Genomic DNA, 17483 nt, shown 5'->3' on the forward strand with positions numbered 1-17483 from the left:
ACTATTTGATCTGTTAACATCTTAATCTTCATAATTTATGAATTGCTGCATATAAGCCGAAGCACTAGAAACATGTCAAAAGCTTGATAGTTTGTGTCTTGTCTTACAGAATACAGCAAAAGCGACATGGGAGAGTAAAAACATGGACTCGGCATGTAGATATTTTTGAGAAGGATTTTATTTTTGTACCCCTTAATGAAGCGTGAGTAAAACTTTCCTTCATGTAAATGTGATGGCAGTTTTTAGAAAACATGTTTATAATGATGAATTCATCCATTTTTAAATTCCTCCCTGAAATTTGTTGGATATATCTATAGTTATACTGCTTATTTTATGAAAGTTCAGTTTTCCAGAGAATCATGTAAGATAATGAATTTTGCAAACGCTAGACGAGATCTTTCTAATTTCGTTATATTGGTCAATGTGGAATTATCTCAGTTTACAAAAATGGTGCTTGTGGTCTAGCAAACACCATATAGAAAAGGCTACTTTATACAGAAAGATGATTAGGTCACATAGAAGAATTTGAATCTTTAGTTTAAAACACACTTTGGCTCTTAACCGAAAAGAAGAAAAGTTGGCTGGATTTATGCCATTTGCTCAAGCTGAAAACCATTCTGACTACTTGAAGCTATTTTCTGAGTAAAGTGGGAGGGCTTAAACATTTTGTGTTATATTCTGCTCCAATGACTAGAGATGCATTGATGTGTAGGATAACATTATTGTACAATTTAGACTTGAGAGTTTTTTATTTCATTTTTTTGTTTTCCTATGCCCTCCAGCCAAAGGCTCCTAGGAATACACCAGTAGTTGGACAGCTTGGGTTTATTCCTTGCATCAAGGGAGAGTACATACCATGAGCAGCCATGGAGCCTTTTAGTAAAAGTGTGTTTGAAAGAGCCTATAACAGAATTGGGGCTTTGGTTTGGTGTTTTGGGGGAAGGTCTAAGGAAGCTGTAGTTTATTTGGGTAAAATAGCATTGACTCATTTAGCAAAAAAGGGAGATATTGGGTATTTTGGGGGTTGCATGGTGAGCTTATATTTGTCTCTGCTTAATCAAATTATGAAATAGCTTGCTTTGTCTCGTTTTATCATGGTTGCAGAGTAACCGTGTCAAAGGTTGGTATTCTGTGAGACTGTTTATGTCTAGTAAGCGTAGATGTGCCAGGCTAGTTTCTGGTTGTGTTTTGTTTTGTTTTTTTCTCACTATGAAAAACAAATTCACTCTATAGTATAATCAAACTCTATTTCTTTAAAATCATGCTTTAATCATAAGACCTGTGCTCTCTAATTAGCCGAGCCAAAGACAGGTAGGCTAGGTCAAAACATTGGTTATGGCTATAAAGCCCAACTTCTTCAAAGCTGTGTAATTTTTAAGTCAAACATAGTATCGTAATCAAGTTTAGAACTAATCTTTAATTTCTTCATTCTCAAAGTAAGGTTTCTTGACACTAATTTGTCATATACAGTAACATGTGAGCTGCCTACTAGGTAAAAGGGAGGCTATATGTCAAAAGCCCTCTGTTAGAAATGAATTGTAAAAATATAAAACAAATATAATTTGAGGTGCACACAATTTAGCAGTAGAGTCACTGTATCTGATGTGGATGGAAGCTGCAGTCTATGCTTCCAGTCACCTCGGTGAATGGTAGAGAATGAACCAAGGTGTGGAGTCAGTAAAGGACCCTTCAAGAGTACGGTGCCATTTGTAGATGGAAGAACAGCCTCCAAATCATGAGGGCTCGTTAGTTTTTTTGTTTTGTTTTGGAGGAGGTAAAGTCACAAATATTTATATACACTAATTATGTTAGATAAGCTGATATATATTTATCATCTATTTTATTTTTAATTTTCTTGGTGTTAATTTCTTTAAACTTAAAAATTTATAAGCTACCTGTTGAAAATTGTCACAGTAAGTGACAAGGAGGAGAAATTTAACATTTGTATCTAATCCAATTTAAGATAAGTGACATTACCTGTCTTAGCCTCTTCCCCCACTGGTATTTAAGGTCAATGTGGCTGGTATTAAAAGAGATCATAAAAGCACAGCTTTGGCTCTTAGAAGTTGGAAGTGACCTCAGGTGTCTGGTTCAGCTTTCTCCTTTCAGCTAGGTGAAGAAAGAATTTTTCCTAGTTATTAGGTCAGGCAATAGAAAATGTATGGCTTATCCATATTGTCATAACTAAGAAATGTTTAAAACTGTAATAGACTTAGGTTATAGCTTTAGCTTGAGAATCACTGCATTATAGCATATTTAAGCAATTTAAAAACACATTTTTTCACATTTTAACATTTCTGAAATTGAGATGTGACTTAAAATCAGCTGTCTTAGAATTGATGGAGTGAGGAAGTTGGTGTGCTGCTCTTTCTACTGCCCTAGCCTGACCCAAGTCCATAGGACACTGAAAATTAATAATTAAGAACAGGAGAGAAGCATTCCTCCATCTGGCCTTTCCAATACTGAGGATGGAACCAGCCTCTGTGACCTTTCTGCTTACGCTGTCTGATGAAGAGACAGTGCTGTGTCTTAGTATTATCTTGAGGTAATTTAACATTTTGCAGAAATGAGAATATAGAATAACGTATCTCCATGTCAAGATATTCATTATTTCATTCAGCAAATATCTGTTGAACACCCTACTATATAACAAATATTGTGTTTAAGTAATAAATTCTCTGGCATCTATAGCCTGTTTATTGTATCCCAGCACATAACGCTGTACCTAGCAAATAGTAAGCCCTCAATAAAATTCTTCATTGGGTTAATGAATATTAGCCAACGTTAGCTATACAGCTTTTTACTCGTGGCTTGTATCCTGCTGTTGGGGATTGTGATACCTGAATTCACCTGTATCATGAGACCCTCTTGATAGCTGAAACTCTACTAGTACTTGAAGTTTTGTAATAATGGTTAGATTAGATATGTTATTTCATTTTAGTGTATTTACATTTCAATATAGCATAAGACAAAGAATTATTTAATATTTTCAATATTAAGCATTTCCTCCCTTATTAATAAGAAAAACACAGACATAGTAAAAGTTTTTAAAAAGCTATGTATGTGCAACATTTTAGAAACTGTTCAAAATTATACAATCTAATTAGACTTCTGAAGACATTTTCATCTTGAGGCTAGATAGTTTTCTAGCCTTTGACATAAATAGGGCAAAGAGAAGGTAAATGGGAATGATGAATTGCAGTGATGCAATTAACATTTTGTTAAATTACCTGAAAACAATGACTTTTTCATTCCACAAGCAAGAAAAAGTTCAAAGGATTGTTTGCAAAAGTGAATGCAGGCTACATAATTCTAACAAAAATTATTTTTTTGAATAGACATTGTATTCTGTTAATGAATCAATGATCATATAGTGGATTAATTTGAGAATGGAAAAAATTGGGCATTCTTAATAAATTTGTTCACAAAAGCTTTAGAAGAAAACATTTCAATTGATATTTATTGCCAAATATAATAAACTTTTCTAATAATATATTCAGTAGTTTCATTTGTTTTTTACAGTGCACACTGGTTTTTGGCTGTTGTTTGTTTCCCTGGTTTGGAAAAACCAAAGTATGAACCTAATCCTCATTACCATGAAAATACAGTCATGCAAAAATGTTCAACTGTAGAGGACAGTTGTATTTCTTCTCCTTCAGCCAGTGAAATGGACAGTTGTTCACAAAACTCTTCTGCCAAGCCTGTAATTAAGAAGATGCTAAACAGAAAGCATTGTGTAGCTGTAATTGATCCAAGTGCTGAACAGGAGGAAAGTGACCCTCGTTGTCGGAGAAACATATGCAGTGTGAAATGTAGTCTGAAAAAAATAACTCATACTGCAAGTGAAAATGAAGAATCGAATAAAGGAGAATCTGCATGCCAGAAAGTTGTTGATAGGACTAAAAGTGAGAATGACCTACAGAATGAATATTTAAGTTCTATGCACCATACAGGTATGTTTCTTAATGTTTTGAAAGAATCAAGGAATTCAGAATAAATTGGATTTTTTATAAACAGGACTAAGATTTCAGGATGTACTTTTTTTGAAGTCAGGTTTATTCAGGTATGATTTACTTAGAGTACCATTCACTTACTTTATAAGTTTCGCTCAGTGAGCTTTGGTAAATGTATACAGTCGTGTAGTCACTACAATAATCAAAATTTAAACCCTCCCATCGTTCCAAAAGACTCCTTTGTGCCCCCTTTGCAGTCACCTCCTCCCCTCACTGCTACAGAGAGTGCAGTTTTAAAATTGTAGTACAAGGTTGACATTTTCCATTTATAGGAACTTGGATTTATTTTTATTTTATAGGAAATTTACTGTATTCAGCATAAACAGTAGTTGCACAGTCTTAAATCTCTCAGGCCAGTTAGTTCGGTCTTCTCAACTTACAAATGGGCAACTTGAGATCGAGTGGCCGGTGGCAGAAATTAAAGCTTTCTCCTCCAAAATAGTTGTTGACATCCCAATTAAAGGTTAGTTCCTTATCCCTGACTCTCCTTCCTGGTTTTTAATGGGAGGAGGGGCACTGGCCCAGCCTCTTTTTATTTCTCTTCAGTTCTAATAAATTGGTTTTTTTCCTTGAATCAGTTCCATATTTCTAGCACTTGTTATAGAAATCTCAGGTTTCTATTCAAAGACTTAAATTTCATATCAAATCAATTGTGCAATTTCCTCTCAAACCCAAAAGTAAAATAGTCTACTCCATAATGTGCTATAGTATGTACCTCAGAAACTTTCTAAACAGTGAATAAATCTAATACATTTTCATTGGAGGAAAAAAAGTCAGTATAAAGCATAGAAGAAATTATGTGAATTCAGAAAGAATGTATCACAAGTAGTGAACGCTGAACATACTCTTGGTACTCTACCAACTTATGTTAATTTAGTAAGTCAGAAAGCTCTTGCTGAGATCTTACAAAAATATTTTTTATTTGTTTGACACGGAGCTGCACAAAGCTTGACATTAGCCCTAGAGTGTTGGTCTTTGTACCCTTTGGGAGGTATAAGATGAGAGGCAGAAAGGGGAAATTTAGCAGATATGGCAAAAAAGTGCATCAAAAGCCAAGCAGATAAATACTGCCTTTTCCAGCTCACTTTCCGCTCTTTCATCAGGCAGGAAATGGCATGAAGATAGGCAAAGTAGGTAACCACCAAGTACTGCCTGTAATTTTTTTTTCAGTTTTAGCATTTTAATACTTGAGTAGAAAAAAGTTAAAAAGGGAGTGAAAAGCCACATTAGAGATTAATTACCATTTTGGGCACTCTGAAGACTAATAAGCCTTCAAGGCAGTGTGCACTGTTTCTTAGTCCCTTTAAAACAAAGTCCTGCCAGTCAGCACATGAGAAGATGTTGGAAATCATTGGTCATAAAGGAAATGTAAATCAAAACCACAGTGAGATACCTTGCCATACTGTACTAGCATGGCTAGAATCAAAAGTCAGATACCATCAAGTGTTGGCGAGGATGTGGAGAAAACAGAACCCTCGTTTATTATTAACGGAAATATAAAATGGTGCAGCTGCTTTGGAAAACAGTTTGACGCTTCCTCAAAAAGTTAAACATAGAGTTACCATAAGACCCAGCAATTCCACTCCTAGATATATACACATGTCCACACAAAAACTTGGACATGAGTGTTTATAGCATCATTATTCATAATAGCCAAAAGGCAGAAACAACCCAAATGTTCATCAACTGATAATGGATAATCAAAGTGTGGTGTATCCATCCAGTGGAATATTATTAAACCATAGAAAGAAATGAAATACTGATACATGCTACAACATAGATGTACCTTGAAAACAGGATGCTACACGTAGTCACAAAAGACCACATATTGTATGATTCCATTTGTATGAAATCTCCCAAACAGGGAAATCTCTAGAACTGGTTAGTGACTGCTTAGCCACTGTGGGAGGAGGACAGGAGTGTGGGAAGAGGGCTGCTAGCTGAGGGCACAGGCTTTCTTTTTGAAGTTTAAAATTTGAAAATGTTTGTAAATTGACTCTAGTGATGGTTGCACATATGTGTAAATAAACCAAAATCCACTGAATTGTACACTGTAAATGGATGAATTGTAAGATATGTGAATTATATCTCCATAGAACTATTTTTTTTCAAGTTCCCTTTTATCAGTAATCTCATACACTTTAAAGTGAATTCAAATTGAAAATGAATTAAAGTGCATGATTTAAAACACAGCAATGAGACAAAGCCTAGGGCTTCATCTACACAAACCCCAGAAATTCCTAGTGGTCCTCTCTTACAAATTAATGTTCTAGTTGAGTAGTAGCCAGTTAAGTTTGAGTAAATATCCTCACAAATCCCAGTGGAGATCAAAGTAGAGAATAATCTGTTTCATGTAGTTTGCCTTTTTAATATCTGTTTATTCTATTTATTCTTTTTTATTATAGTTCTGCTTTTGTTTTGTTTTTACTGTATGTGTAACCATATCAGCCATATCTTGCTTAAAGGCAATTAGTTTACCTTTACTGTGTGCGATACAACTGATATTTTCCGTTCTTTTTAATGCTTGTCTGAATCCAGTGACAACAGTGTCCCACAGTTTGAAAAGTGGTGCTCTGCAGTGGGTCTGTGCATCTTTCAGGAGTGAGGTCCCGTAGCTTGTATTAGATGTTTCCAAGGGGTCATTCATCCAAAAGGACATTAAATAAGAGTGCCCTCCAGAGGCGCCTCCACCACCTCAGGGAGGATGGTCGAGCAGTCTGTCCCAGAGAAAATGAGGACGTGTTAAAACGCAGGCTAAGAAGAGCTGGTAGAAATGTTTGTGATGGATTTCTATTTAGTCTAGGAGCATAGTTGACAGGATTTAAATGAAGCATTTTAGACAGTTTTAACATAATTTTAACCACTGAACACATCCGGTCACATGTTGACTACTGATGCCAGGTAACATGCTGCAGTAAATAAGTGGAATTGTATCTTATCACAGGGATTAGGTTTTTAAGGTCAGCCGTAGGAAAATAATAATGTGTGGCGTCACTACTTTCATTTGCTATTTTTTCAGTTGGGCACCATATGAAATATGAAATAGTTGTTTTGTGTGGAACATGAAAAACCTGTACGTTTAAACTCTATAATTATACTCAGCATCTTCAGATGATCTCACTGTAGGAAAACCTCTCAGGAACTGGGACTAATTAAGAGGACAGCTGATTGAGTTATCAGCTCTCAGTTTACACCAGCACATTTGTTTACTGAATGAAATAATTGAAGGAATTGACTACACTATTTAAATTATTTTTCTCCCTTTTTTGAAATGCACATATAGTTTAAATTGTACAAGCTTCATATTGATATGACAGTTTTTGTAAATAGGAATAACTTGCTGCTAGAATAACTTGATTGTGATTGACTAATTCTGAATTGCCTGAGGATTTGAACAAATTTCATTCAAATATAGGTGTTTTAGCTTCAAACATAAAAAATACAAATTTTTGGAAAAGATAAAAGGTTATTCTTTGCATAACAAAAGGATTTACCATGGTGCTTTATTAGTTATTTTAAATAGCATGCTTCTGATCCATTTAAAATTCATATATATGTCTTTTCAGGAACACGTTTTATTTTTCTGTCTTCTCATCCCATCTTGCTTATATTAATAGTCTTAATTGTTTTTTAATAACTTAGGCCAAAATAATTTTATCCTTTCTAAAGTACCTTGAAGTCCTGCTTTTTCAAACTTGGAAATGGGGGACTGGCCCAGTAACATAGTGGTTACGTTCGTGTGCTCTGCTTTGGCGGCCCAGGATTCACCAGTTGGAATCCTGGGCACGGACCTACACACTGCTTATCAAGCCATGCTATGGTGGCATCCCACTTAGAAGAACTGGAATGACTTACAACTAGGATATATACACAACTATGTACTGGGGCTTTGAGGATGGGGGAGAAAAAAAGGAGGAAGATCGGCAACAGATCTTAGCTCAGGGCCAATCTTCCTCACCAAAAAAAAAAAAAAAAAAAAACCCCACAAAACTTGGAAATGGTATGCTCTATAGTAAATAATATTAGTATTTTGGTATTAAAGTCCCTGAGTCAGTTTTCATTATTTTCATGTAAATCTTCTGTTTCTTTGAAACATTTTTTTGTGATTAGCTTTTTTTGGCTAATAAATCAATTAAAAATAATTGATTTTTAAGGATTTAGATTGTTGAAGTGAACATTTAGAAGTATCCATTTCAAATTTTTCTTATGAGTCATTTATTTTCATACTACCAGCACCTACATTTGGCTTGTGTTGTTTTATGTTATTGAAAAGTCTACAAATATAACCAAACATGAAGGAGAAATAAACAGTTGGGGAACTCTTCCATAACTACTGTCCTAACGTCATGATGATTTTCATTTTTGTATTTTTTTATTTGTCCAAAAGCAAGCCTATTTTACTTAATTTTAATCGTTTCTTTTTTTACCCTCTATTGTACAATTTTCCATATATTCACAATTTTAATTTTTAAAAAGTACAATATTTGATGTTCTACAATTTGCTAACTATTCCTGTTACTGGACATTTAGGTTATTTTCAGACTATTATAGCTTCTATTATTAAGGATATCAGACATACCTAGCACAAAAACATTTGTTTATATATATACATACATATATGTATTTAAATATACATATATTTAATCAGATAATTAATATCTAGTTGTTATAATTTTAATTAATTTTAGGGTCTGAGTAATAGAAACAGCTTTGTAACTGACATGTCAGTCCAGGGCTATGAAAAGTATTTTATATCTGTGATATTACACGCTAAGGCAGATTTTGTATCCTTAATTACATCATTAATTATCAACTACTAGCATAACATCATACACTATAAGTTATATGCCTGTTCTTTTTTATTATGTAATGTTTCTTATCAATACAGACGGCTTAAGCAAAATCAGACTGAACTATAGCGATGAGTCAGCTGAAGGTGGTAAGATGCTTGAAGATGGACTCATCGACTTCTCAGAAGATCAGGACAACCAGGTGAAAATTAATGCTTGGCAAAAAGGTCTAAGGTTGCATCTACTTAGAAATTTTTCTTTCGAGTCCTATAGGCAGTTCCTTCAACCAGAACTCATGCCTTCTAGATTTAGATCTCATCTCAAAATGTAAATTCAGTTTTCAGTTCAGAAGTTGCCAGGATAAATGTATTAGGGCTGTTTATCTCAAAATGTAAATTCAGTTTTCAGTTCAGAAGTTGCCAGGATAAATGTATTAGGGCTGTTTGGTTTTATTTTATTTCCTTTATTATTTTTTTACCCATGTGAACTAATATTACCCACATCAGAAAGTTTTAATATAAAATTAATTCTCCCACCCCAACCCAGTCACCATCCCTACTCCTTTCTCTTCCTCTTTTCAAGTATTTATGGGCCATACTTAACTTTTGTCTCACTTAAGATTTAAGACACAAATACTGAAATTTTCAGTTGTGTAGTGCATGAGCACAGAAAAATTATATTATTTTTTCTGCTTTTCCAGTGATTCCTTTGTTTCGTCTAATTTAATGTATATGTATCATGGCAGGAGCAGATAATATTTAGTTAAAACTAATAAAGATTAGGGTCAGCCCGGTGGTATAGAGGTTGAGTTTGCACGCTCCACTTCAGTGGCCCAGGGTTCTCAGGTTCAGATCCCAGGTGTGGACCTACACCCCTCGTCAAGCCATGCTGCGACAGCATCCCACATATAAAAAAGAGGAAGATTGGCACAGATGTTAGCTCAGGGCCAATCTTCCTCACCAAAAAAATATATATATGTATATGTATATATAGGTCAATTCTAACATTTTCTTAGTGTCTCACTTGCTCTACTAAACCTTCTAACACCAAGAATAAAGTGTATTTTTAAAAATATTTTGTAACTTCAGTTAAAGAGGGCCTTATATTGAGAGAAAAGTTGATAAAAATCCTTACAGCATGCCATTTCTTTAATTCTCTGACCTTCTTTTAGTGGTTAGGACACACTTAATTTATCTAGTAATGAAGATAGCTTTGTACTGCACCATTTTTCCTTCTTGCTTAATCCTCTTGTGAACAAAAGCCGTTTTTTGTGATGTCCCTTGGTCTACCACGTGTAGCTGTGAAATAACAGTTTCCTCTCCAACACATGCAGGCCTGCAGCTGGATTACGTTGAAGGTCATAGTGGGCACCTGTTATACTCCCTTGGCCATAATAGCAGTTATGTGAAGTAGCTACTCTTTGTCTTACCATCATCATTATTATTATTCCTGCTGTTAAATTATGTCATTCATAAGGCTGCCAGAAGCTTTCTTAAAGAAACGAAAGAGGGGGCCGGCCCTGTGGCCGAATGGTTAAGTTCACGTGCTCCGTTTCTGCGGCCCAGGGTTTCACCTGTTTGAATCCTGGGCGCGGACATGGCACCATTCATCAGGCCCTGCTGAGGCAGCATCCCACATAGCACAACTAGAAGGACCCACAACTGAAAATACACACCTATGTACTGGGGGGCTTTGGGAGAAAAAGGAAAAATAAAATATTTTTAAAAAAAGGAACAGAGAGAGACTTGTTTTACATTTGGGATGGTCTGCAGAATAACACAGTGTCGTTATGCTATCTTCTCCCAACTGAAGTGGATATACGGTTTTGTCAAGGAAAACAGTGTTTCCAGAAACTCTTTAAATATTCCTGATTTGAAAAATTTATTTATGTAAAAGAATAATAAAATAAGTCTTTTCATGTCCTATTGTGAAAAGCGATTAAGTTATCTTAGCCAACAAACTAAATTTTTGTAACATTACCAGAAATCAGAGTAGTAGTGTTTGACTGGAGAAGAAATAGTCATAATATATTTACTCTTTAAAGTCTGTTTTAGGTTGAAAAATAGATGTAACAATTTTTCATAGACCTCTGATTGGTAGTTTCTTTTCATTAAAATGTCCGTGTTGTGGCACTAGATAATTGGACTCAAGTGACATACCACATTTTTTAGTATCTGATCACCTAAATAGAAAAAAAAAATTTTGCCTATTTGTTCCTCAAGAGTACTGTTTTGTCAGGTTACTAGTTATTGTATGTTTCCAGCACTAACAGTGGGATGTCTCTTATAGGATGATAGCAGTGACGACGGGTTCCTTGCCGATGACAGCTGCAGTTCAGAAATAGGACAGTGGCACTTAAAGCCTACGATCTGTAAACAGTAAGCATTAACTATGTGTCTTGCACACTACATGATAATTTTCAATTACGTACCTTCATAGAATGAAACAAGACCAGACAGTTTTTGTTTAAACAAGGACTTAAGCAAAAGTCACAAAGGCTGTCAGGGTCAGTGAGGAAAACTGGGTTTTGTCATGCTCAGTGTCCAGGGATCAAGTTGGGGAGAAAGGGTAATCATTTTGGTCCTCCGTTTGCCCGTTTTCCGTGTTTGTGCGCACAGCCATTTCCAGAGAGAGCCACTGTTCCTTTGGATAGATGGCGATTTGGAGCAGAAAGGGACGAAGAACTGTCGTTCAGATCAGTAACATGGAGATCAGCTTCTCCGCTGGGTCCGAGAGACTGTGTGAAGACTGGAGTGACTCAGGTGTCCTGAGGGATGAGCTCCAGATGGGAAGCGCAGTGAGGGGAGTCTTTTTTGCTTCTCAGAGGCACATCATTTGAGGGCTTCCCAGGGGCTCCAAACTCCTTAGGTGATGAAGTATTACTATTTCTAGATTTCATCTCTTTTGACTTCTTTGTAGAAAATGTTAGCTGAAACTCCATTAATAGCTTTGAAAAGCAAACTTCATTTATAAAGGAAAATGTAGAGACCTAGAGTAGTTAGGACATGTGCTCCAAATCCCATAAGATTTTAGCCAGGAAGAATCCAGATTTTTAACATTCCAGGACTTTCTGCACGGCATTAGACTTCCTCACTTACTTGGGTTTACAACAAAATTTTGAAGGTTGAGTGTTATTTATGTTGAGTGTTCTAAAGTGGAATCTTGCAAAATACAGTGGATTCTAAACTAGTCCTTTTATGTGCTGATTACCTGTTCTCTTATCTGTAGTAAGTTTTGGTTAAAAATGGGATTATGTTTCTTCTACTTGTGCATGGTCTTACTTTTGTTGACTTTGGAATATAGGGATGTTCCAATTTTCAAAATTGTTTTGACTTTTTACTAAATTTTGAAGTATTTTTAGGAACCAGCTATAGAACTTTTAGTGAAATACATTCATAACTAAGAAATGGTTAAATTAATATTCTATAATTTGGTATTTAATATACCCATAGATACTTCAGTATTATTAGGGTGTATGTGTCTGTAAAGTTTATTCCCCGCCCCCCCACCAGCCGTTTTACTGAAGCATACACAGGGAATTTTGAAGATTTTAAATTTATTGTTATACACATCTTTTTATGCCTTTTTAACATTATAGAGTCTTAACCTTTGGCCACTTCTATCCTGCAGACCTTGTATCCTCCTGATGGACTCACTCAGAGGCCCTTCTCGGTCAAATGTTGTAAAAATTTTGAGAGAGTAAGTTTAAAACCTTGTATCTTGTACTTTGTATTCTGGTGCGAATAAGGGACTATGTATATGTATACTCTTGCTATGTTTGCATTATTGCAGGTATTTAGAGGTGGAATGGGAAGTTAAAAAAGGAAGCAAAAGGAGTTTTTCCAAAGATGTTATGAAAGGCTCTAACCCGAAAGTACCCCAGCAGAACAACTTCAGTGACTGTGGTGTGTATGTATTGCAGTATGTAGAGAGCTTTTTTGAGGTGGGTTTCAGTTTGTTGGATCTGACATAATAAATAATAAAATTGTGTACGTGACCTTACATTAGCGTAAAAAACACAATAAGCAAATATTTTAAAGAGTTTGGAAACTATCATTTCATAAATTCTTTCAGGGAGCAAAAACTCCCAAATTGGAGAATTGTTAAGGCATAAAAAGACCATACTTTGTCAAACCTAAAGCTTGTTGACCTCATTCCTTGTCCCTGACCAACTCTCCCTCTCCGCTGGCTCTCTGCCTTAAGAAACCTCTCCTAGGACTCGGTCCACCTCTTTACCCTTTTCTCACCTTCACAGCTATTTTTCTGGAGAAGTATGTATATTCACTATCTCCATTTCCACAAATCCTACTTGCTTCTCAGATCTGTAATCTGGCTTCATCTCCCCCTGATACTGAAATTGTTTCTGCCCGAGAGCATCATCTGCCACTGCTGACCATTCCTTCCTCACCACACTCTCTTCCTTTGACTTCGGAGGTGCAGTACCATGCATACCTCACTTGGATATTCGTTACAGTTGTCTTGACTCCTTCCTCTTCATCCCCCACCCAGCGTACCACTGAGTCCTGTGAATTCTGTCACTTCACGTCAGATGTGTTCACTTGTTTACCCCGAAGTCCCGTACACTGGCCTTGCTCTTCCAAAGTGCTGCCCCAGTCTCTAACTAACCCTCCTGCTTTCTGGTTTTCACAGTTGTTTTCCAAAAACCTACATCTAATCATGTTACTTTCCTGCTTTAAATCTTATAGTAGCTTCCTGTTGCTCTTGGATTAAAGACAGAAATCCGTCGCGTGACCTGCATGATCCAACTACTGTCCAGGCTTCTCACCCCGTTTCCTACCCTTCTCCCTGTAGCAGTCGCTATACCAGCCGCCTGGATGTCATTCACTTTCTCATATTGCGTCACCTTCTTTCTTGTCTCTAGGCCTTGATACGCGTTTCCTTACCTGGAATGCTCTTCCCTGTTTCTTTTCTCATTCTTATTCAGCTTGACTGCTACTCCTTCTTCAGGCCTTGGCTTAAACATCGCTTCTTGGAATTGTGTTAAGCCCCCAGATATGTATTCTCATAGGACTCTGTACTTCTGCTATAATACTTGTCATATGCATTGATTTAATTATTGATTTATCTATCTAGACCAAGGTCAGCAAACTTTTTTATAAAGGGCCAGATAGTAAATATTTTAGGCTTTGCAACTATACGGTCTTTGTTCCTATTCTCTTTTCTGCTTTTGTGGCATGAAAGCATCCACAGAGGGGCCAGCCCCGTGGCCGAGTGGTTAAGTTCCCCTGCTCCGCTTCAGTGGCCCAGGGTTTCACCAGTTCGAATCCTGGGCACGGACATGGCACCGCTCATCAAACCATGCTGAGGTGGCATCCCACATGCCACAACTAGAAGGACCCACAACTAAAAAATACACAACTATGTACAGGGGGCTTTGGGAGAAAAAGGAAAAAAAATAAGATCTTTAAAAGACCAAACAAAAAGAAAAACAGAAAAGCATCCACAGAAAACATGTAAACGTGTTAATGTGGCTGGTTCCAATGAGGCCGTACTTAGGAAAACAGGCAGTAGGCAGAATTTGGGCCAGGAGCCACAGTTTGCTGACCCCTGATCTAGACTAGAAGATCAGTAGGCAGAAACTATCTTCTATCTCCAGTGCCTAGCACAAGGCCTGGCATGTGGTAGATAATAAATACATATTTATCGATTTTTCATTTTTAACTCTAGAATGCTTTTGTGATTCAAACTAAAATATTATTTATTATAATTTTCTAGTGTGTATTTTAATATTTTTATTTTCAGAATCCGATTCTCAATTTTGAACTTCCTATGAATTTGGCAAACTGGTTTCCTCCCCCAAGAATGAGAACAAAAAGGGAAGAAATCCGAAACATAATTCTGAAGCTGCAGGAAGATCAGAGCAAAGAGAAAAAGAAGCACAGGGACACTTACTCGACAGAAGCATCTTTGGGCGAAGGAACAGAACAGCATGTCAGCAGCGTCTCAGATTGACCGTTTCTCATGCTTGTCAGGATTGCCTTCAGAAACTGACTTGAACCTTTGGGTGTAGACAATAAAGAACTGAAGTGCTCTCTACTCAGAGTGATTTGGAAATGTTAATGCTTGTATAAATGTCATATAATTAATTTCCAATGGAGTATGTATTAAGTAAAAGTCTGTAAATATGTTAATGAGGCCAATTTTTCCAGCATTTATAATTATTTTTTTCACTTGTTAGGAAGCTTTTGTTATGTATTTTCTGTTAATAGTACTTAAAACTGCAACCTCTAAACACAAAATAAATAAAAAGAAAATATTTATAGGAGGAAATGATTAATTTGATATTCTTTGTGAACTTGTATTAAATTCTGTAGTGGGTGTGATATATTTTATGGGAATGTTTGAGCATCTGTGATAATCATTTGACCTTTTCCATTTGTTCTAAAATAACTTGAAATATGAAAATAAGATTAAATCTAAGGCATTTTGAACAAGAAAGGCATCTTCATATGCTTGTGTAGCAGGAAATAAAACAACAGCTTTTTAGTTCATGCACTCCCATGTGTTCAGAGAACCCCAAAACTGTAATAAATAGTTATAATTTTACACGAATATTTAAGAAGAAACAGTATTAAGAGCAATTCAAAGAAAAATAACCGTGAATTATACTACTAAAGAACTGTCCTTTATCATACGTTTGTCAGGTCCATTTATGAAGACGTCAGAGACTCAGGTGAGAACTGTGCTGGCGAGCGCAGCTTGAACTTCAGATACCCCGTGTGGCTTTTCTGTGTCGTAGCTTGAAGTACGCTGCCATCTGTGGGACGTGATGAACTTAGAAACGTTTGTAATCTGTGGGAACACAGGAATTTAAATAGGAGTTTACTATCTTTTATAATGGCTTTTGCTATTTTTTCATTGCTTATTTTGTTCTTGTTATTTTGATAAAGTATCAGACTTTTTGTGCTTGAGTTTCCTAGTGTAAATTATTTTTACGTGTAAAAGTACTATGTAATCACTTGCATAATGCAGAAAAATCTACCTTGGATTCCCCTTTAATAATACCAAAATATGGTGTTTTGATGACAGATACAACTCATTTAGGGATCTTGCATATATCTGTTGAAACTATTTTTTTCAAATGAAATGTTACACATTTCTTTCAAATTAACTTTGACTTGAAATATATATTTTAAAAGTAATTTTTTGTTTAAATAATGAATTTTAAAATGCACATATAACAAAAGTAGTTGAAAATAAAAAGAAGGCCATTTTTGTCATCAGCAATTATTTTATTTTTAATCTGGCCATCTTTGGCATTGCAACCACCATTTTAGGCAATTTTCTTAAATGTAATAAAGTCCATGGGTGTGTTTTGGGTGGATGGGGTGTTGTTAACAATAACCAAAAAAAATCAATTGATACACACTCATTAAAGGGAACATTAAAATGTAAGCCTAAGGAAGAGCACTACTAGTGGTATCAATTATAGATTTTTACATTTCAGATTGCATTATTTCTTTTTTACGAATACTCTGGAGCTATTAGCTCCGATATGAAAATGCAAGGGTTTCATTTTATTATTTACTAAATATGGACAAAAAGTAGAAATTGTTTTTTTTAAAAACCTAATAGCAGTAAGCAAAATTGGCATTTTTTTAATGTACTGTATTTTGTCAGAATTTGAAGGTACTGAAAAAACCACTTTGAAATGCTGATTTGTTTTTGTTTTAATTTCTAATGGTTACATTGTGCACTCAATTTTTGATAGAAAAGATAACTCGTTCTTTGGGCCAACTCAAGTCAATCACGTTTTCACATTAGAAATTTCGATTGCTCTGTGTCAACTTTCTAGAGGCGGAGCATCCAGACGTTTGCTCGTTCGCCCACCCCATGTAAAAGTCTGTTTTTAGAAGTTGTGCTAGTAACTTAGGGATATGTAAAATCAGTCTCTGGAGACTGCCAGGTTGAGCTCCAAAACTAGACGTGAGAGTCTGTGGTCTGCACGTGCATTACTTGGTAATTGTGTACACTGGTGCTTCCATATGGACTTTAAAGTGGACGTCAACCTTCTACAGTGTGTTACTAGGACTTAGATGTTGTGAAACAGAATTTTAAAGTTTAGAGGTTTGTTACTAGATACTGAAACTGCATGACGAGTATCTGGTGTCTTAACTCATTAGATAGATCTGTCGTATTTGTTTTCTTGTTGGATAGAATAACAGTTAATCATTTTTAGAAGGGTTTTAGATTACTTGCCATAAAATTTGTATGCGTCTTAGCTCTTGGCAGCTTAGGAGCAAAGGTCTCATTTAGCAAGTCCTTTCCCTTGACGTTGCTGAGACAGGTGAAAACAGTGGTGTTTCAAGTTCATGTAAAGCTCAATCCGTTAAGCATAATAACCTGTGCTTAAAGTAGTAGTCCAATTAATTGTAGGAGGTTTTATTTGAAAGGATAAAATAATTATCTAAATTATATCGTGTTTTAAATCACCAAAATGAATTCAGTATTTTTTCTTTAAAAAGCTGTGATCTCTGAAGACTGTAAGATATGACATAAAAAGAACCACAGTTTTAGTTTCCCCGAAGTCGAAAATTATACTTAAAAGTCTCGGACAATTCACTGAACAGGAAAAATAAAGAGGCTATTTTAGTATATAAATATATGAGTAAGATTGGTGGGGCCGAGCTCCTGGGACACAATGATGGAAAGGGCAGTT

General features: G+C 35.7%; 1 protein-coding gene across 5 annotated transcripts in view; it reads left to right on the forward strand.

Annotated features, from left to right (window-relative positions):
* The window catches only part of SENP6 (SUMO specific peptidase 6), a 117435-nt gene extending 101700 nt beyond the window's left edge, over positions 1-15735 (forward strand). For all 5 annotated transcript variants that reach the window (XM_070558972.1, XM_070558973.1, XM_070558976.1 and 2 more), the window contains 7 exons: positions 110-202; positions 3523-3953; positions 8902-9005; positions 11093-11181; positions 12434-12502; positions 12596-12746; positions 14567-15735. In XM_070558972.1, the coding sequence (XP_070415073.1) occupies positions 110-202; positions 3523-3953; positions 8902-9005; positions 11093-11181; positions 12434-12502; positions 12596-12746; positions 14567-14776 (1147 nt within the window). In that variant the 3' untranslated portion in view covers positions 14777-15735. The remainder of the gene's footprint in view (positions 1-109; positions 203-3522; positions 3954-8901; positions 9006-11092; positions 11182-12433; positions 12503-12595; positions 12747-14566) is intronic.
* The last annotated feature ends 1748 nt before the right edge of the window (positions 15736-17483 follow it).

Source organism: Equus przewalskii, chromosome 9 (assembly GCF_037783145.1).
Source record: "Equus przewalskii isolate Varuska chromosome 9, EquPr2, whole genome shotgun sequence".
Lineage (NCBI taxonomy): Eukaryota > Metazoa > Chordata > Mammalia > Perissodactyla > Equidae > Equus > Equus przewalskii.